General features: G+C 42.8%; 1 protein-coding gene across 5 annotated transcripts in view; it reads left to right on the forward strand.

The window, feature by feature from the left end:
- Nucleotides 1-21,477, forward strand: part of Ebf1 (EBF transcription factor 1) — a 387,719-nt gene that overhangs the window by 270,186 nt on the left and 96,056 nt on the right. For 3 of the 5 annotated variants that reach the window (XM_021211997.2, XM_021211998.2, XM_029546259.1), the window contains exon 9: nt 17,798-17,928. In XM_021211997.2, coding sequence (XP_021067656.1) covers nt 17,798-17,928 — 131 coding nt within the window. Of the gene's footprint in view, nt 1-17,794; nt 17,929-21,477 lie in introns of all 5 variants that reach the window. The other 2 variants (XM_021211996.2, XM_029546258.1) reach the window with 1 other exon arrangement.

A 21,477-nucleotide genomic window follows, 5' to 3' on the forward strand; every position in this document is an offset into this window, starting at 1 on the left:
CATACATTTCATAGAAAGATTTTTCCTGTGGACTTCATTGTGATGGCAGAGGCCTTCATCTTTAGAAGGAAGGGCTGTGGCATCTTTGACTTGCAAGATGTATATTGCTTACCACGGCCCACTCCAAAGAAACCTAAATCACTGAGTCAGTAAAAATGAAGTAAAACAATTGAGAAAAATGTACCTTCTCAACTCAGTAACTTATCTAAAATCATAACACTAGGTAGAAGTCAACCTGGGATTTGATCCTATATCTTCTGAACTGTATGAGATTGACCAATGAGTTTACACTGAGCCCCTCCTTTCAAATACATAGGTATCTACTATAGTGACAAGAAAACCAGGGTTAAGGATAAAGACATTTACCCAGAGTCACATAGCAGGTAACTTGTAGATCTAGGGTTCAAATCTTCAAACCCACGACTCTACTTTCTATTGCATGTGTGTTAAACTCGTTTCATCTATCCTGTTGTAATTATTGTATTTTTTTCCACATGATTTAAGGCACTTGTGTTGCTATCTTAGGTTTTCTAAAGTTAGCCCAGATCATGTATTTGTGTGTGTGTGTGTGTGTGTGTGTGTGTGTGTGTGTGTGTGACAGAGAGAGAGATGTGTGTGTGTGTGTGTGTGTGCGCGTGCGTGTGCATGCGTGCGCTTGATCTCACCCACACACATATAGTTCATGTGTGCAGGCCTCCAGGACAGTCAGAAGAGGGCATCAGCATCTTTGGATCAGGAGTTATAGGTAGCAGTGAACCTCCTGATGAGTGCTGGGAACTGAACAGGAGTGCACCTGCTCTTAACTACAGAGCCACTTCTGACTTTGATATGTTTTCTATAACACTAGCAAGGACACCAGGAGGTTGGTAACACCTTATTCCCCTGCCGAGAAGTTTGGAGTCAGCCCTCTTTAAGTCACTTGTGGATCCTATGTACTTCTTGCATATATGAGGTGGGGAAAGGAGAGCATTAGAAAACTTGTAAGACATCAGCTGTATGATTAGGAAACTCCATGCTAGGAACAATATGGAAAATTGAAGGGCTCAAAGCCTTTCTTATAAAAATTTCTTGGTCTACTGGTCAACTGTGGGAAACTTCCAGCACGTATTATCTTGTTGGATCTAATAAATGAGAGAACCGTACTCATTTTAAGAAGTTCACTGTGACGTGTTCATTTGAGGGGTGGTGGTGGGGGTCTGTTCTTGTTTTGGCCAGAGATGGCAAAACTTTTTTGAAGCTATTATTTTGTTTGTTTGTTGTTCTGTATTTGATCAATCATGTGTCACAATTCCAATTGTGTTCATTTGTATAGTTCATTGTTCCAAGCCAGGGCTCTCCTTTGCTCTGGCTTTTCATTGGAGACTCCCTCATGTGAGAATTCAAAAGGAATCACGCAGTGGCAATATGGAAATAAACACTTCCATGTCCTGTTCCTAAGCCCCTGTTTATAATGTGGTGTGTCGGGACAGTTAGGTCTGAAGTAAAGATTCATTTGATTTAATTATGTGGTTTTTAATGCCTGTGTTTCTATATGTGGGTGCGTGAGTTTGGGAGTCAGAGCTTCAGGCTACTCCAGAGCTGTAGTCACAGGCAGCTGTGAGCTACTTGATGTAGGTGCCCAGAGCTGAACTTGGGTCCTCTACAAGAGCTGTATGTGCTCTAAACCACTGTACCATCCCTTCAATCTCTAATTTTTCTCTTTATTTTGTTTATTTTATTTTATTTTACTTACAGAAGTGTGTTAAGGTGGAGCTTTCTCTTGATTTCTCATGATTACATGGTTTTGAGGATGGACTAAGAATTCTCTCTCTTTGTCCCCTCATCCTTAAGTGGAGGTTTGGGACCGCCCTTCAAGCTCTGATGATTCTGTGAGGATGTCTCTTACTTCTTGAGGAACTACAGACACAGCTTTTTGGGGTAGCTACCCAAACACCGAGGTGATAATTCTGCCGAGTTAAACTCACAGGCTAGCATAGCCAAAATGTCGAGCTTCCAGTTCAGTGAGAGACTGTCTCAAGGGAATATGGCAGATAGTGACAGAGAATAATACCCAATGGGTATTCTGCTTGACCATTCGTATGTAGGGGCATGCACACCTGAACACATACAAACACACACACCAAGATCTCATTATGCAGCCTAGGCTGGCTTGAAACTCATAACCCTTCTGCCTCTGCCCCTGAGTTGCAGGGTACAGGTATATATCCTCATGTGTGACTTAAGATATCTTACAATAGCTCTATGTTTATCTTAGTCCATTGGGGGGGGGGGAACAACAACACAGCTACTACTTTAAAACGGTGATCTCATGGACATTAGTGTTTAGGGTAAGATCAAGCTTAGAGAAAGTATTAGATAATTAAAATAAAAATCACAACTCGATAAAATCAAGTAAGCAATTGCCTACATGGTACTGGAATGTAGCAAAATTATGACTTAAGTTTGAAGCATACTGTTAGAAAGGCTTTAAAGATAAAAAAAAATAATTCATTCAATTTCATAGGAAACATGTAAGGCCCTGAGAAATATTCTTTTTTATTTTTTCCCAATAAACACTGTGGGTTTTTTGTTTGTTGTTTGTTTGTGGGGGGTTTTTTGTTTTGTTTTTCTGTTGGTTGAAAGAAAGCCTTTTAGGTTCATTTTACCATTAAGGTAGAGTTTTTGTTCCAGAGAAATTCTAAAAATCAAAACCTCTCCTAAGATATTGTCTCTATTTTTATTTTTAAACAAGCACTCTCTGTATGTCAGAAGGCAGAGAGGGACCCGAATCAAGAGCAAGCATCAGGCAGAGTCCGCCCAGGCAGTGTATTATGATAATGTGCACAGAACCAGCTGGACACTGAGTTAAGCTGACACTGTGTTGTCAAGGGCAGCATCACCCATCAATTTCTGAGATAGGATTTGAGTTCAAATGGCAGAGAGAGCAGCAACTCTGTTGAGGCTGATGCCTGGGGGGAAGGGTGGGGAAGGCAGGACAGGAACCAGCAAGGCTTAAAGGCAGGAAGTCCTGGTGCCTCCGGAAGCCAGTGGCTGCTACCTTCCTGTGGCTGCTACCTTCCCTTCTAACTTTAACATCTGTCAGAAAGCCCCACCTGGGTCCTTGCATGATTAGAGTCTTCTTCATGGGGTGGGGGTGGGATGGGGTGTGAGGGAGTATGGCTGTGTGTGGGTTACTGATACTAATTTTAACTCCCAAGAGAATGGGGTACCAGCTGCCTGAATGGAGACCAGCTCAGCCCAGGAAATAGGACTCTACGTGGTCTCTTATCCATGGAGGAAGCACATTGTGGGTATAGTGGCAATTGTTTGTTTGGTTTGGTTCTTGTTCTTTGGAGACAGGGTCTCCCTGAGCCCAGGCTATGTAGCCAAAGCTGGCCTTGAACTCCCTGTTCTTCCTGCTCCTACCCCCTAGATGCCACAATCACAGGCACGAGCTGCCCGACTTTGTAAGAGGTGGTTTGTTAGTGCAGGCTGGAAGAATCCTCAACTTTTATTCCACCCACTTCAGTTCTTTCCGCAGCGTAAGACCATCGATGATGGCTCGTTTGCTTTTCGTTCGGTCGTTTATCTGGTCAACAAATATTTACCGGCTCTGCCTACTATATTAGATAGGGGGGGGGGGCAGAGGTGAGCAAAGCTGGGGCAGGCACTAACATGACGAGGCACACAGCTATGTGTACACGCCAATTCACATGCAGGAAACAATGATAATTTGAATGATCTAAACTGGCAGTGTTGATAAGGGCTGTGAAAGAGAAATACAGATTGCTAAGAAGGCTTAATGCAAGGGACCCAGCAGAGTCTGGGGAGTCAGGAAACTTCACATATTTGAATGAGTAGCAGTTAGTGAAGTAAAGAAGGAAAAAAGTCGGTATATTGTTTGCCTATTACATTAGGATAGACCATTAGACATTTGGAGGGGGTGGGGGGTGGGGGGAGAGGTGGCATAGGTCTTAAGAATTGCTTCTGAGAAGTGAACTTAGAAATTTTACATGTGTTAGTTTCTCTCTTTTGGTTGGACAAAGAAGTCCATTGTTTCCTTTCCAATCTTGTGACGAGTGCTACCGCTCCTGGTCCGGTAGATTGTACACTCCCGATTCAGGCCGGTGTCTCTGGGGATGCAGGTTTTGCTGCTGGTGCATTTGGTCCAGTGATGAGTGTTTTGAAAAAAACAAAAAAACAAAAAAAACACGTTTTTTAATGCTCTTAACAGCCTGGGGAGGGCAATGCAGTTATAGAATCCACTTAAAAATAAGGGAAACTGAGGCCAACTGTTAAGGAGTTGGGTGTGGCTAAATGAAGAGTCAAGTTCGTTTCTTCACCCTTTAAACTTCCAAGTTGCTAACACAGGGCTCATGGCTACTGTTCTTTCCCACTGTCACGTCAAAGCTGCTCGCTCTCTCTGCAGAGTGGACTTCAGAACCAGAGAGAGGCTCTTGCTATTCGAGCCCGTAATGTAAAACTTGCTCCAGTTGAAACAAATTGACGACATTACTCAAAGGCAAACTGAAAAGCCAGGTCTATGCTGAATCCCAAGGGTGAGTTACTTGGCTTGAGTGGTGACACACGGGAAGGTGCTTTTCTGGGTTAAGATAAAAACTCCTGGTATCACATCTCGCTATCGGGCACCTCATCTCCAGCTCCCTGGGCCAGTATTGCAACCTGAAATACTCAGTGGGCAGAAATGAAACTTTATAGAAATTGGGTGATCATCACCCTTATCAGATGAATATGACGCCATCCGCAGGATTTTAGCAACCTCGTGTGTGGGGAAGGGGGCAGTCTGAGGATCGTAGGGCTTTGTAGCTTCCCTGCCAGCCTGCCCGATGCAAGTTGGCAGGACAGCGACACAGCTTTTAAGATCCTTCTGTAGCATATGTGCGGGCCAGTCATCGCAGAAGCGCTGATGTGGGAAGCAGACCAGATAGACACCAGGGCAGGAAGAGAAAATGAAACACCAGAGTAACACTCTCTAGACCACGGGGCACACAAATAGGTCCACATCCACCTCACACATATCTGATCACTAAACATGAAAGCAGAACTCTGCTACTAATAGATTCTTATCCCAATCTGTGTGATTGATCAATATTTTATACATGAACACATGCTCCTCGGTAGCTGGCTTATATGAGGGTTTTAAGCAGCAGGATCCTAGCTGTTGAAAACCACAACTTTTATCTGCAGCTCTAGTCCAGAATGACTTGGGGGACAGGGACAGGAACAGGGAGGGGTTCAAATCTGAAATGTCATCATACCAGGCTCTTCTATTGACTGTAGGGCAATGTAATAAAAAATGGCATGATATCTGCCTTTGTAAAACATGAGTGGATAGCAACACAGTTTGGCTGTTATTTAGAAGATCATTAAGATGAGCATGTGTGTTATAAAATGAAAAGTTTCTTTCCTCCCTTTCCTGCTTCTTCAGATCTCTCCCTCTTCCTTATTGTCCTTCATTGGTAAACCCTACTGCTGCCCAAGTCACTAAACCAGTAGTGTCCTTTGAGGAGATATCATGTGCAGCAAGTCTGTAAACTCGGGCCTCAAATTTTAGCTTTGGCACTGTCCTAGGGGGTGTTTTGGATTCGGTTTGTTGGCACAACTCAATCTTTATTGGGGAAAAAAGTCAGTGAAATTGTAAAATATTTTTAAGGTATTATGTCAGGTTAATCTATTTGTTAATAGTGCTTTATACAAAGATCATTAAAATATACAACATTCAGGTTTCAAATGAAAGCGGAGGGATACTGCTCTTTGCTGTGTAAATTCCTCAGAGTGCTGGTATCACTTATAATAGATGTACAAATTCAGGGTGTGTTTAGTGGCCCTTGTAACTTGCAACACTAGAGATGTTTCTATGCCTGGAAGCTTGGCAGCATTTTCAATGTTACTGTGTTTAAATTGGCGCCTGTGATGTTATGCAAGGATGCCATTTTTCTGAACTTGGAAATAGAAGAAGGAAATGGAGAGATTTTACTATAGTTCATATGTGGGTCTGTGTCTTAGGGGAGAAATAACTTTACTTGGAAAGGGAATAGTAACACTCTGTAAAGTTAATAAGTATCCACCCTCTATACTGGGGACAAGGAATTACACAACTGGTATTTTATGAAACTTTGGCTGTATTTATAGGATCAAAGTGGCCATTTTAGCCAAACAGAACAGATATTTCAGATAAGCAACAAAACTGAAGGGAGGCTGGGCTTCATCAATCAAAGCAGACTTTGAAAATCTCAAATTTGAATGTCTCTGAGCTGCAACTTCCTCATCTGTAGAGTAGAATAATCTACTTGAGCTTGCCCACCACTCAAAGTTAATATCAGTGGTAAAGCCCTTCAAGCGCTAACCAGTGTTCAAATCATCAGGCATTAAATGCCAAGTACCGTCATCATCTATTACTGTGCCAATGGGTGTGGTTCCTGTCTGCATGAGATGTGTTGACTGGTTAGGCTGATTCTCTGCACACATGTGCACTCACACGCACATACATGCACACACATGCACCACACACACACACACACACACACACACACACACACAATTGTGCACTGGAGTATGTCTACAGACATACATTAAGGTTAAGCTCAAGAAGAGCAAAGGGAAGGGTAGGGAGTGACTCAAGAATGACAAAGACAGAAGAGTGTGAGACTGATCTGAGCTTTCTTGACTATGCTAGAAACCATCAGCTTCCTGCAGAAGCTGCATCCTTTCAGAAAGAAACTGTGTGGAAGCAAGTGGAGACTCCTGAGGAAGAAATACCAGGAACATTTCACCCGCATTTGCATTTATGCATGCCCCCATCTTCTTGGGAGGAATCCTTTTCTTCTTCATCATTCTTATTCCCATCTCACATTTATTCCACGCACCCCCCTTATTCTGAACATCAATTAGCTCATTTAAATTCACCGCAGCCCTCGTGAAGTGGGCTTTTAAAAATAATTATTATCCCCAATTAAAGTGGCAGAAGCTTGGAGTTAGGAAAAGGGATTTGCACCCAGAGGTAAAGAGCGAAACTGGCCAAGGAGCTGTGAGGGTCCCTGTATCCACAGGCAGTGTTGCATCTGAGCCCAGAGCTACCCCTAGGGTAGGATAGGAGAATTCAGCCGTACTCAAAAGGGCGAAAACTGGCATCCATTCATTTAGCTTTGGGGAGTAAACGGACTTTGAGCACAATTATCGTGTTGTAGAAATGAATTGGAAAAGACAAATATCTTGGCTTTTCTTCTCACAGTTCTGGCAGGATAGTTCAGATTCTGAATAGTCCTGCAGGAAGTTTAATCAGTACCTTATAAAGCTTACACAGAGATGGAATTCCCACTCCTCGTCATGTGCAGATAAGTTTGATGATCCACATTTCTGTCCTTGTGACGTCACAGACCATCACCACGGAAACATCTGTTCTGTAACAAATGCTGGCTTGCAGTACCACTGGCCATGTTAGGGAGGAGAGGAAACTGGTTCAGCATGATAAGGTTCCCAGTCATGAAAGTTCACTCCAACTCTCCTTTGCCGTGGCAGCTGTACTTGTGGAGAGAAATACCAACAGCGAGTTATTTGCAAAAGCAAAAACCATGGCCCATCGGTTATTATTAAAAGTTGGGCAAGGTTGAAATGCAGCTCAGGTACAAAACACGGGTTCCTTAAAAAGTCAGTATCTATGCTCTTTTGCATAATGACAGTGGAAATCCTTCAGGGCACTTCTGCCCAACTGCTTGTACAAAAGCTGTATGCGTACAACAGGAGACATGCTCAGGAGCTCAGCCGGGCTCTAGGAGCAGATGTGAAGCACCAGAGTGGCCATGATAGGCTTTCCAGTCTTGTTTGGTGATTCAGTCAGTGGCAGCATTAGTCACCACATAAATGAGCTGCTGAGAATTAAGTGCTGACTTGGGGAGGATCATATGCTGTATGCACTGGTGGACTATAGGTGGGAATCTAGCCTTTAGTCCAATGTCGGCTTGGGCAATGGTTTGCATAATATTTTGAATTAGCAAGAGGGTGACATGGTAGATTAAAGGGGTGGTGGATAAGGGTCACAGATAGGAACAGGTTAAAATGACATGTGCATTCGCAAATGCCCCAGTGAGTTTCATTACTTCTTACACTAACTTTAGTTAGAATTTAGTTAGAATTCTGTTGCTGACAAAAATAAGGTTATATAGAAAAATCTAGATGCAATTCTTTTCATAAACTAAAGAGCTGGTAGTGCAAGGCTTAAATACTCAAAGGTCAGCAGTTATATCTCCTTCAACAGTGTTCTTTTCCTATTGAATTAACTCCCTGCCTACTCCTGTGAAGGCTTGCTTTGTAGTCCTTTGTGGCAGGATTTGAAGGTATCACTCCTAGCCGATCTCCTGGAATATGTAGGGTACCTCATAACTGGCAGTTATGGCTAACAGTTGTAGGCTAGATTATCTAAACGTGGTCCCAAGATCTGTGCTGCCCAATAGAAGATGAAGTTCTACCAGTGTGCTGTCCATTAGCTCTTTACCTCTGGTAATATAAGTAATATGAGTAAGTAAAGAAATTTTCATAGTAATCAAACATTGAATAAGTTATTTGTGGATAGTGGCTCCCACAACTAGGTTCAACAGGTTAAATAATGGGATTGAATTACAGTTAACTAGCCCCATTGATGATAACATATGAGGGCTAAACTCTGAGCCTATGCATGTGTACATATCCTTGTCACAAGAGTAGATTGTGTGTGTGTGTGTGTGTGTGTGTGTGTGTGTGTGTGTGTGTATGGCAATGGCGGTGGTGGTGGAGAGATTCACAGCTTAGAGCCATCTACTTCCAGAATGGGAATCACCCCTCATCACCTGACTAAAATGTTTGTAAATTGAGGGGATCAGAGAGTGTTTCATGAGGCATCTCTCCACACATTCTAGCAACATACTAAAATCTGGACAGGACGTTTCACAGTTCTCTGTCATCTACTCAGACCCAAGAGCTATGCCCGTATCTGGAAAGGCTAACTTATTTGATGGTCTGCCGTGTCCACCCACCACATGGTGTGGAGTCACTGTGAAAGAAAGGGTGGATGGGATGTCCACAGATGAGTGTGAGATTACTATGGGGCCCCTCTTTCCTCAGTAGCAGGTATTGTCTCTCGGAGTTCTCTTCACAAACATTCATACAAACACATCTACTGACCATGTGTCTGTAAATACTGATGAGAAAGGCTCTAAAAGGGCTTTCACTTGTGCAACATAGCCATATATTCTCGTCCCAGGTGTAGCTGGGAGGTTTCTCATTGTCCCTCTTCTCTAGGTTCTTTGTCATTGAGGCAGAGGTGGTGACTCTAGACCCACTCCAGGCATTGTCTCTTGGTGGGCCCCTGGCTGCTACCCTGAATGCTCCCATAATCCAACCTGTCCAGTTGAAAGTTTCTGAGGGTCTATGCAGGGAGCACCAACCGAATTCAGCTCCATGTATTCAAGATGGATATATAAACTGCAGCCCCCCCTCCCGGGCCTTATCCCAGCAACAACAACAACAACAACAACAACAACAACAACAATGACAAAGTTTTCCAAGAAACATACAAAGCTTAATGACAGTGAGAATAGTTTCAGCTAATTAGTCATGACTAATACTAACGTTCTTGTGGTGGGGGGTGGGTAGCAAAGCCTAGGTGGCTCTCTTCTCCCTGAGGCATCCATTCAGAAACATACATCATCTGTATATATCCCATTTTTGTTGCAAAGTTACCATACTTATCCTCCTGTTCTGCTTTTTCAGGCAAATGTCACCATCCATATCTAGACTGACAGTACATTAAATAAACCCTCAAATTCAGCAAGGAGAAGAAACCTTGGGACAAAAAAAACAAAGAGTAGATTTGAAATGCTTTTAAGCGTGTTAGCACATTTTTTTTTTCGTGTGAACCAAGCCAGATCCATGTAATGTCAAATCACATGCACGCATCTCTCCTTTCCCTGAACCCTGAGTCCTGCTCCCAGACACAGGGAGCTAAAAATTCATATTTAGCTGAGGAAAGGCAAGCCTTGGTGAACAGATGGAGCGGAGTTCAGCATAAAGGTTTAATCCTATCAGACCGATTCCTGTATGGCCATCTGGATAATCCCACACACACACTCAAGTCCCGTTAAAAATACGACTCCAGCCAAGATTAATGTCACAGATTTTCCACTGGACATGTTCATATTTGACTTTATGATTTTCCCGGTCCAGGAAGATTGCTTGTGAATAAAGGCTAGTGTACTCCTTGAAGAAGCGGTTACATGATTTTATTGTTGTTGTTCAATCTGAAAATGGTTTCCCCTTTTCTTAACATTGGGTGTCCGTTTGTGGGGATGATTCCCACTCCTTTGCCTCCCTGGCTCTCCTTCCTCAAACTGTCCATACAGCAGGTTAATTAGGAGACAAGGGTCAAAATCATTTTGTTCAGAAAAGTTTCCCTTGTTGGAAAAAAAAAAATTATTTACTCATAGTGTCATCAGAGGCAAGTGGTTTCACTACTGCTGCGACAAATAGCACCATCGGATCCATGAATAATTCATGCTGCGGGTTTGCCTACCCTCCATGCCTGTTTCCCCATATTACTTAGCAATGGAGTGGCTGACAATCACCGAACAAGGGGAGAGAGAACGCTCGTGGCGACATTTGCTTTTCACCGTTTCACAATTAGAATTCTGTGCATTTTAATTCCCAGTCACATGTGCAAAGCAAGTTGGAATTGAATGTATTCAGCCCTCCTCGAGTCACAAAATTCTGAGCTTCTGCTTGTATTTAACAAACAATTTTTGTATATTATGAAACAATGCTATGTTGCCTGTCATTAAATCCAAAAGCCTTCAACAATCTTTCAAGTGCAATTTAGAAGTTATAGGCACATCAAAATGTCAAGATTTTTTTTTCCCCACAGCTAAATTGTTTAAACAGCCCTGAAGAGTGAAAGTGAACAGAGTTTCTGGTTCTTGGAGAGACAGACTCAGAAATTCAGAAGCAGTTGCCCTAGAATGTTCCAGAATACGGTTGTGACCACATTTATGGCCTTCTCTTGCTCAGGTGTTGCTGTGCCCACTGATGGCACTTGGAACTTCAAAAGAAATTGGAAAGCAGAAAATTAAGTAGGAAGTGGATAGCTGGTAGGTTGGGTCTGTGATTGGCAGGTGGCATCACATGGGCAAAGTGGAGGATAACTGCTTTCTGCCTTTATAGGAACAGTCTTTGGAGCAATGTTTCCATCTAGTGACTGGGAGGTTTTTCCTTTCCTCCTTTTTCAGAGCCATTAATGCTGTCAGAGTAAAGGGTTTTTCTGCCAGATGAAGTCACTTTGGGATAAAGGATGCAAAGCGTTTGAAAGTCTCAATTTCCTCATGGAATATTTAATAGGTTTAATTGCGTCTGGTATTGAGAAATCTCTATATCATGGCTTACATTTCCCTTTAAAGTGATAAACACCACACACACACACACACACACACACACACACACACANATAAACACCACACACACACACACACACACACACACACACACACACAGAGAGAGAGAGAGAGAGAGAGAGAGAGAGAGAGAGAGAGAGAGAGGAAACTCTTATATATAAAATACTGTAATTCTTTGCAAAGCAACATCTAGATATTTTGCTAGACAAAGCAATGTATGCAGATCAATAGCAAAATGAAACACACTCTTATAAGTGATAAGATACTTAACTACACAGTGCAATTGCAGAGGACCATAAAGAAAAGCAGAACCACCCTCCTGTAACTCTTCAGAGCTGCACGTGTTGCTGCTGTAGCTTTTGTGACAGGGCTGCCACACTTGGTCACTTCCTAATAGAATTTGTTTCTTGTGAATGGGGGTGGGGGGAAAAACCTGTAGTGGTGTTTGCATTCTGCACCTGGGACTGCTCCCCTGTGGATGGTAGATGTCTGATGTAGCGTTGTAGCAGCTACTAGCTTCTCACCCACACTGTTGGAGGACGGTTGGCCCAATAACAGATCCTGTGCATGGTGAAGGCAGAGAGGGCCAGCCTTCCGACTAGTGGCAAACCCTCTTATCTTTAACTGCTTGTTTGGAAACAAAGGAAGACTTGGAAAAAAAATAATCATTTCACTCAAAAAAGTAGCATGACAGATTATTGTGACTACTCACTGGGTTAAAATAGGGCTCCCCCATTGCCCAAGAACTTCTGGAATGGGGTTACTCCCAAACACAGCATCACTCAAACCCAGCAGATTAAACAGGAGAGAGTTTTTATTCGCAGACAAAGGAGCTCAGTTCAGACTGGCAAGATGACTTACCAGGTAAAGGTGCTTGCTGCCAAGACTTACCAGCCCAAGTATGATTATGTGCAGCCCACGTGGTGGAAGGAAAGAACTGATCCCCTCATATCCTGTCAGGTCGATGCCCCTGTGGCCACTCTGCCCTCTACACACATACCCTGACATGCGTATGGCCCCATGAACAAACAGACAGGCAAAAATAATGTTAAAAATTAAATTTAAAAAGTCCAGCTTACATTACAGGTTTGGCATTTTCTGCCAAGCATCAACCATTAGAACAATAACAGTAAAGATATTTCGTATGAAACAGTTCTGATACATTTCCTAATGAGCATTCATTTTAGACAAATGTCTTTAAGAACAAACACAAACAATGACAACCCACTTTACTTTGGGATGTTCTGGCGTCAAGTCTACCTATTCAGTCCATTCAGCTAACACATTAGCAAGTAGCTAGACTAAAACACTTAGGAAGGTTTTTACAATGGAACTCAAGACAAACTCTATATAATCAAAATAGACAAACTCTAAATGGTGAGCACACAGGGCACTGCATGAAAGAAATGAACTCCAGTTAACAGGAGGCCAATGATGATAATAATAATGAATGATTATGGCAGAAACTGGTGTACAATGTATCTGATACAGGCCAGCACTTTCTGTGAATTTTGTGTCAAATCTGTGAGGTGCCAATCTCTGGAACCTACAACAGTCTCCATGGTGAGAGTGACTGTACTAACTGGTAAGTGTAGAATGATAGAATCGGTGTTAGATGAGCTGTTGGTCTTCACTAAGATACCAATAAAAGCTGGTGCCATGCTTGCCGCCTCCTTTGGGAGCCTTAGGTGCCTCTTTTTAGAATTGCTTGTTCACAGAGGGTTGGTTAGTGGAAAGTTAGAAAAAAGAATCTGATATGTCTCATGCATAGACACAATGGAACCAGAAAGCAACTTTGTACCCACTTCACAATTCTCAGTGAATACCATTAAGAGACATAGACTGTGATTCGAAACTTCCTAAATTTGTTCGTTTTGCCAATTGATAGAGTATTATTTGCCCATAGTATACAAAGAAGGAGAGGGAAGGCGCAGAGCCACACAACACATCTCTACTGAGGCTTCTGGCATGGGGCAAATATGGTGGCCAAACACTCATTTTGGAAACAAGGTCTGATAGACCTTGAGCCTGGGTCATCGTTATGGCTGCCCTAATAAGTGAGGCATCGGTCAGAACACAAAGAGATCTCAGAGGCAAAAACAAGAGCAGCTCCCAGGACCCTGCTGATAGGCACGCACACCACTAATTCATCTCAATGGGCAGGCACCTCTGAGCTCAATTAACCCTTACTCTCAAGGCCACCCATAAACCCCCGAGGTAAACACGGCTCTCTAGACCCTGGCTTTCTATCAATGAAACAGGTCATTTCTACTGGAGGCCGAGCTTGTAAATTCACCTTGCTGATCAAGAGCCCAGTGCTCAAGCGGGCAGGCGCTAGCACCGTGTAGCATTGATTCTGGAAGCCAGACAGTTTTAAATGGCTGAAGCATCTGTGGTGTCCTCTGCCTTCTGAGGTGATTTGAAGAGAATATACATGTTTTGGAGGTAGAAGAGGTGATCAGAAATGTCCCCAGTGCAATTGCCTGCGTACACGTTCTTTACTGGAAGCTGAGTGATCTCTTTCTATTTCCTCTTTTTTTTTTTTTTTTTAATTCTTCCTTTCCTTTTTCTTCTTACAGCAGCTATTGTTCAAAAGCAAATTGGAAATCTGGTAATTAGGCCCTGACTCACGGTGTAGTATTAAAGTCCTGAGCCAAAGTTCAACACCCTGAAATGAAATTTAAACCAATTAATCTGTTAGATTTTTATCGCTTGTCCGTGTTTTCTCAGCAATTCCCCCAGCACGTGGCCTTTGATCAACTCTCATACAAACGCTAAAAATGTGTGCCTGCTGCTAGCAAGACGGAATGACATTAACATGGTCCTCATAAAACAATCAGAGCGGAGAGGCCCTCAAACAGGCAGGGCATAGTAATATTTAATAAAAGCGCACACATAATCTTCAGAATTAGCATTTTGTGCCTTGCAGTACCTTTGGGAGAAGAGCTTTTATTTGTGGAGTGATCATTATAACAAAGAGGCGCTACCTAATAATTCCCACTTTAATTCTGCAATGTGCCAGGAGCATTTCAGAACCATTATGCTAAACTGGTGGGGTAATCATGTTATTGTCACAGTTTGAAGGAAGGAAAATCTCGACTTTGGTGGCTGGTGAGGGGTGGGAGAGGCATTAGAGAAAAGAAGGGGGAAAACTTTTATTTTTAATGAAATTTAGAAGCAACAATGGGTCTGTTGCCCTTGTGGACAGAGTGTGAAAATGTGCGACTGGAAAGGAGTCTTTCATTAATTAAACCATGATTTTTTTTTTTTTCTGGTTTTTTAAAAAAGTAGTCCTGCTTTCAAATCTGCTCCTCCACTTCCCATTTCATAATGGTTTGTTAGGGAAAGAATGCTATCGATTATTGCAGCTTGTTATTGAACTTCTGTAAATTGCCCCACTTGCAAATTCTGCTGAATCTAGCTAGGGTGAGTACTAACGCAGTGAACTCTTTCTCTGCCTCTGTGAGTAGATGGCATCAAGGCAAGTGAGGCCATAACTGCTCAGAAGATCGGCCAGCATCCTTAGACAACTTGCCAGTGGGACGGAGGATAGACCCAGGGTCTCGGAGCAGCCTAGCTGATGTTAGGTGCTTGGCTGAATTCTTTTTAGTATTGATTTGCTTTAAGAAGTACAAATATCATCATGTGTCCTGCTCCACTGAATTCTTTACTCATATATTACCATAATACATGCTCAGTGGAAAAGCCTCAAGTCATATAAACGTTAGTAGAGTAAAAATTAGTAGCCTTCTTCTCCTGTCAAACCCAATCCAGTCATGTTCCCTTTTCATAAGGACCCACTGTGGACAACTGCTGTGTATCCTGTCTTGTAGACCGTTGTCTAGAATACCTGGTCACATGTAACCTGGAATTACACACACACACACACACACACACACACACACACACACACACACTCACTCATGCACATCAAGGTTCACTAGATATAATTTTTCAAATTATTTAGAACACTTTTTTATTAGTTCATAATGTTCTTAACCTCTCAAGATTTTCTCTCTGAAATCCACAAAGCTAGTACCAACACTGGTTCCTTACTCTTAGGGCTCAGTGTTCTTGTCTCTGGCTTCTGAATAGCTAGAGTTTGAAAGCATGGCCACGTTCCTTAAGTTCAAGTGTTTCCGAGTGTGTGTATATACACACCCATACACTCTGCACTCTCATTATCCCTCCCATTCAACCCCCCCATCCACATCCACCCAGACTCCTCCCCCCACAAACACACACAGACAGAACTTTGTATTTAATACATAATAAGCGCATAAACAAGGACTGGAGTCAGGTATGAAGCCATCAGGTCTTGACTACGTGATTGTCAAACCCCTCCCATAGACAGATTTCTCTTGGATGCTCCAGTACGTTCTTCCATGTCCTTTTATGCAATGGTGAGACGTTTGGAAGAGACATCAATTGTCTGAACACTTATGTCTGTATCGCAAACATATAAAATAAAGCAGAAACCCCAAGGTTAATAGATGCCAACATGAAGATCATTTTGCATTCTGCACAGGCAAACACAGGCCCAGCATTTAATAACAACACTGGAGTCCTTGTCTTTCAACTAGATGGGGTTCTAACATCCAGTTTGTCTAAGCCAATATTGAATATTTACCCAAGGCATCCAGAGAGAGACAGCAACATCTTATGCATGGGACCTTAGCACCCAAGTATATTGACTTATAAGTCAATTTTTAAAAATTGGGTTATATTAACAAAATGTTTTCAAAATGGTTGTATATTATGAGTGTTGCATAGTTGTTAACCATAGCTTATCTGTTTTAGAAACAACTTGAAATCCCACATTGTATCATGTTATTGCCTTAGAAGCTCTTAACCATGTATGTCAACCTTTTAGTTTTCAAGAAAGTTTTTGTGTAAGAAAAAGTCCTGTGCCCTTGGGAAACGGATTCCCACCACCACCATTCCATATAGCAAAAATTGGACAAGAATAGAGTCCAATCATAGATCCTTTATGTGTTCTTGATTAATAGCTTTGTTTGGGGCTAAAATGCAGGAAAGTAAATACCCGAGCTGCCCCGTTTCAGCTGCAGATGCGTTCCTGTGAGTTCAGCCAACACCAAATGTTTGGTTTGGATGTTTTCAGACTTCTCTGTGCAAGGTTTTGAGGATTAATTTGAATGAGGACCAAGGCCATCCCACTTGTTTGTGTGGTGGCACGTGAACACTGGTCCCCTTGGGGTTCACTTAATGTTTTCTTTGCTTATTGCAGAAGTTAAAACAGGAGACTCTGCCAAATTTGACAAAGTCCAATACTAATTATTATTATTTTTCCCAGCACTTCCCCCTCACATTTAGAATTAACTGCTGTTCTCCTTGGCGGCAGCATTTGGGAAGTCCGCCTTGAATATTTAACGTTCCTTAAAGAGGTCCTCTCTTCTTGCACACTATCTCGCTTGCTCTCCAGCCTTGCTGAAGGTGCCGTCTGTGGCAGTAGTCACTGTCAGAGCACCAGCATGGTACTGATGGGTTAAAGATTCTCTGTGGTGTCCAGGTTCCTTCAGAGAGGTTTCAGAGTCACAATCCTTAGCATCCCATGTGCGCTAGTGATTCTGTCCAGACTACGCAATGCTCATGAGGAGAACCACCTCCAGTCCACTTGCAGCGACAAGCTTTGCAAATTATTTCCCACCTCCAAAGACCATTTGCAGTAAAAAGAGGAGAGAGATACAAGATCTTGGAAAAAGTCAGCCCTAGGGTTTTATGCCCAGGAAACACAGCACAGCCAAGGTCATGAAGACAGTCTGTGGTTCAGCCAGGCTGCAGCTATTTGTTTGCATAACTCACCTCAAGTGACCTGCAACTTTGGATATATAAGATGGGACCCATGACATGTACTTGAAAATAATTGTAATGATTTTTAGTGAGAGTTGTTGCTATGTTAATGTTACAGAGAGAAAAGCACAGAGCAAGAATCTTTCCCGCTCCAGCCTCCTGCTCACCCTGTTAGCTTTCCATTGGACAGGAATGTTCGCCCGAGAGTGTTGCAATTCCAACTTCTTGAAATACATTCAGCTTTGAAGCAATTCGATAAGGCTTCCACTGCATTCTAAGCTCTAGCATTGCTCAGTTTGCCTTCTGTGTTAAATTTCCCAAGCTTTCAAGGAAGATTCGGATGAAATACTATATGCATCTCAATAGAAACAATGACAAGGGTATCTTTAAGAATGAAAGTTGCTCCCCAGGATTCTGGTCCTTATGTGGCTAGGAAATGCAGAGATCTGGAGGGACTTTCTGTTAGTGAAAAGATGAAAGATTTTTTTTTTTTCTTTTTCTCAAGTCTCCCATCATTAAAGTTTGGTTCTAACAGCAGACTCCTTCTCTTTTTCATGTGTGTTGAAAAGCAGCTACTCCCTGTATCAAAGCCATCAGCCCGAGTGAAGGATGGACGACGGGAGGCGCGACTGTGATCATCATAGGGGACAATTTCTTTGATGGGTTACAGGTCATATTCGGTACCATGCTGGTCTGGAGTGAGGTAGGTGTTGTCTGAACATTAATATCTAATAGCTTGGTCTAGTTGCAGACACTGTCTATACTTGAATTTCTAATAGAATGAGTAGGATTTAGTGGTACCACTCTGGGTGGCCCTCCTGTAGTCCACAGAACTTTGGAAACTAGGAAAGGTGAACTGAGTTTCCCAGGAGGCATCACTTCCATCTAACCCATGAGCACCACCAGAGCGTCCTATTTGGTGGTTTGTCCTCTCCGAGTTGCCACAGGGTGAAGGTCCTTTTGTATAATGGCAAGTGGAAAGAAGATACAAGGTTATGAAATATATAGGAAAAGCCATTCAAACCGCAGCAGATCAATTATGTGTGGATATTCCACAGATGGGATCTACTATGATTTGAGCTTCAGAGACTTCCTATTCATATGTCAGTCATAACACAGGGAGCTCCTGACTTACTGACTCAGTGACTCTCAGCCAGAGTGAGTCACCCAGAGACCCTGAAGAGCCCAGGGTTTTTCCACAGTGGGAGCATACAGCTTTCAGGTACTTTATAGGGTGACTCCCACCACGTGATCATGACTGTTCTGTGTGTTCAGTGCTTTCAGCATTGTAATCTGACCTGGATGACATGCCTGGCAAACCATTAGCATTTGTTTGCGACCTCAGAACAAGAGTATCATGATTTCAGGAGGTCATAAACTGACTCCTTTGCTATCTGTATTTGGGGCTTAGGTATCTTATGCAGAACATTCAAACTCCTCAGTTATCTCAACGTATAAAACTGAAGCAGAGTCGGGACTACAGGAGACCACAGAGGCCACTCCATCCTACTTACTTACCGAGTAGTAACACCTGTTTTGTTTTACGGAGTCTTGGGATCTAAGCCGCAGCGTGCTCAGCACTCGAGAGACTGGAACACCCTTCTATGTGGACTACAAGCAGCAACCTCTTGGATGTAGTTTTCTTGTTAAGCATCTTCAGCCTTGGAGATAAATAGTCATTCAACTATTTGTAGTAGTAGTGACCCAGAGGTTTCAGAAGGACCAATGCGTTTATATTCACACAAAGAAGTGAGGGTCAGCCTTGGAGTGGGAACCAAGCTTTGTGACTTCCGATCCTACTTGTCTTAGCAAGTGCCACCGCTTGGCTCTTCTAGATGCTCTATTTGTTTTCTTCTTGGAGGGACCAGAGGAATGAGCTGAGAGTTGGCTGTAATAGTCGGGCGTGTTTTCCTGACTAACAGACCAAAGTGGATCTTGTCCATTTTAAAGCTATCTGCACACTCTCTGCACCAGCAGCCAACTGCTTGATGAGCAGTCACCCTTGCCAGTGTGCTGCGCAGCCTTGGTAGTTTAATGCTCTGGCCAGAGCATTAAAGCTCTTATAAAGCTGAATCAGAACCAGGCTTCTCAGTCCATCCAACCAACTGTTATCTAAGCTAGAACATTCTGGGCAAGAAAAGTGTACTAAACCTGTCCCTGCCAACTGTACTCCATTTTCCCTGGAAGCATCAGGGACCACATGGGAAGGATCATCTCCATGGTTTATTTTGTTGCCTACTGGTGTCCTCAGCCTGATGGGAACAATGGCCCCATACAAGATCAATCTTTTCTAGGTTTTGAGAGCCACACCATCAAATTTTCGATCACTTTTTTTTTTTAAACTGTTTATCAAGAAAGATAGAGATGGGAAAGAATAAACTCAAGGTGCTTCCTTGATGTGTGTCATGAAAATCAGACAAGAACTGGGGTAGGAATCAGAATGGGCATCAAGTTTCATGAGCTTGACAAAAGACAGTTGATTTAAGGCATCCTGAAGAATCTTGAACCTATTCCAGCCCAAGGAGGCTCTATCTTAGGTTAGCATCTAACCTAGGCTAACCAGATTGCTTCAAAAGATCTGTCTCCACATAAAGAACGTAATAGAACACATGAAAAGGAGCATCCACAGAAATAGTGCACCTACTCTCTTCCCTCCCTGGGTCCCTACTGCCACTGCCAAGTGGGTACCTGAGTCCTGTGTCACATTGCTCAGGCAAGGTGGCCTATAGGTCCTTTGCTCTTCTCCTCCTTTGATATATCCTAGGGAGTATGTCTTAAGTTAGGAGTTCTGTCTTGGTAAAAACTCATATTGCGAGCTCTAGGAGAATTTAGCAGATATCCTTGTAGAATTAACAAGGTCACATAGCCAGATAGTGCAAGACATCAGATCTGATCCATCCAGTGTAGATGTCCTATTACCAAGAACAAATACAATCTAAGGCAAGGGAACAATAAAAGAAAGTGGAAATGCAGGGGGAAAAGGTACAGAATAAGCCAAGATACCATAGCAGAGAGTCATAGTGAGAGCCAGGGTAGAGGTGATGATGGCAGATAATCATAAACTTTAAACAAAAGATAGTGAAGCAAACATGAAATCATGCGGCCATCTTTTGGGTTTGATGGGGCAAAATAACTCATCAGTCAAGTTCAAAGCTATTTTGTCAGGGCTTGGTTTGGCTAGGATCAGAGCTCAATAGTGTAAGATCTATGAAAAGAGCTCTAGGAAAATGCACTCTAAGTGGCTGGCATTCTTTGAGCCCCTACTTCTAGCCAGGCAGCATGCCAGGTGTTTGTGATGGCTGTCATGCAAGCCTGGGGAGAGCTGCACATGGTGCTGTTCTCTTTCAGGGACAGGAGCTGGAGCTTAGGGAACAGCTAGTAAGTTGGTCTGCTACTAAGTTTTCCAGTGCTAAGGAAGGGAATGCTCAGGTTCACAAGGGAACTCTCAGGTTCACTTGTGGAGGTCAACCTCACAACGAATTTTTGCTTTAGCCTGGACCATGGTTCCCATCTGAAGATCTTATCTCCCAAGAGTTGTGTCCCCCCCCCCTCCAAGCCCCTTGCCAGCACTGCTCCGTGCTGGGGGTGTCCCTATCAGTACTGTCACCTTTGCTAGTCTTATAGAAGTGACATGTACACTCTCAAAGAGGTAAGAGGGAGACTCTTGGCTTTCTAGCTGTGTGTGTTCTGATTGGAGTCATTAACTTCTATGGAGAATTTATCCTTTTGAAAGCTAAGACCCATGCTGTAGCCAAGGAGTAACACAACTAACCGGCTTGGACTTCTCTTGAAATGGGTCCCTGTTTATCCAATGCCTTAATTCCTAACCATCTGATGATTGGTGGGCACACCATCTGTAAAATCCAGTTCATATCATCTGAAGTAGAATTTTTTTTTAAAATCTTTTTCTCCATTTCCCTGACTCCATAGCCTGGATGGAACACTGAGGCAAGTGAGTCAGGACAAATAGACAGTGATGTAGATTAGCAGCTGATGCTATTATGCACACTCTTTTTTTTTTAAGCTGAAGAATTAAAAAAAGAAGAAGAAAAGAAAGAAAGAAAGAAAGAAAGAAAGAAAGAAAGAAAGAAAGAAAGAAAGAGGCAGAGAAAATAGGACCAGAGTCATTTACCCTCTCTGTGCTTTCCCTCCCAACCACATCAGCTTTTGCAAATGGGTAGTTTAGCTTGACTCCCTGCTGTCCCTTGAGAGGAGAGAGAGAGAGAGAGAGAGAGAGAGAGAGAGAGAGAGA

This window comes from Mus pahari, chromosome 14 (genome assembly GCF_900095145.1).
Source record: "Mus pahari chromosome 14, PAHARI_EIJ_v1.1, whole genome shotgun sequence".
Taxonomy (NCBI): Eukaryota; Metazoa; Chordata; class Mammalia; order Rodentia; family Muridae; genus Mus; species Mus pahari.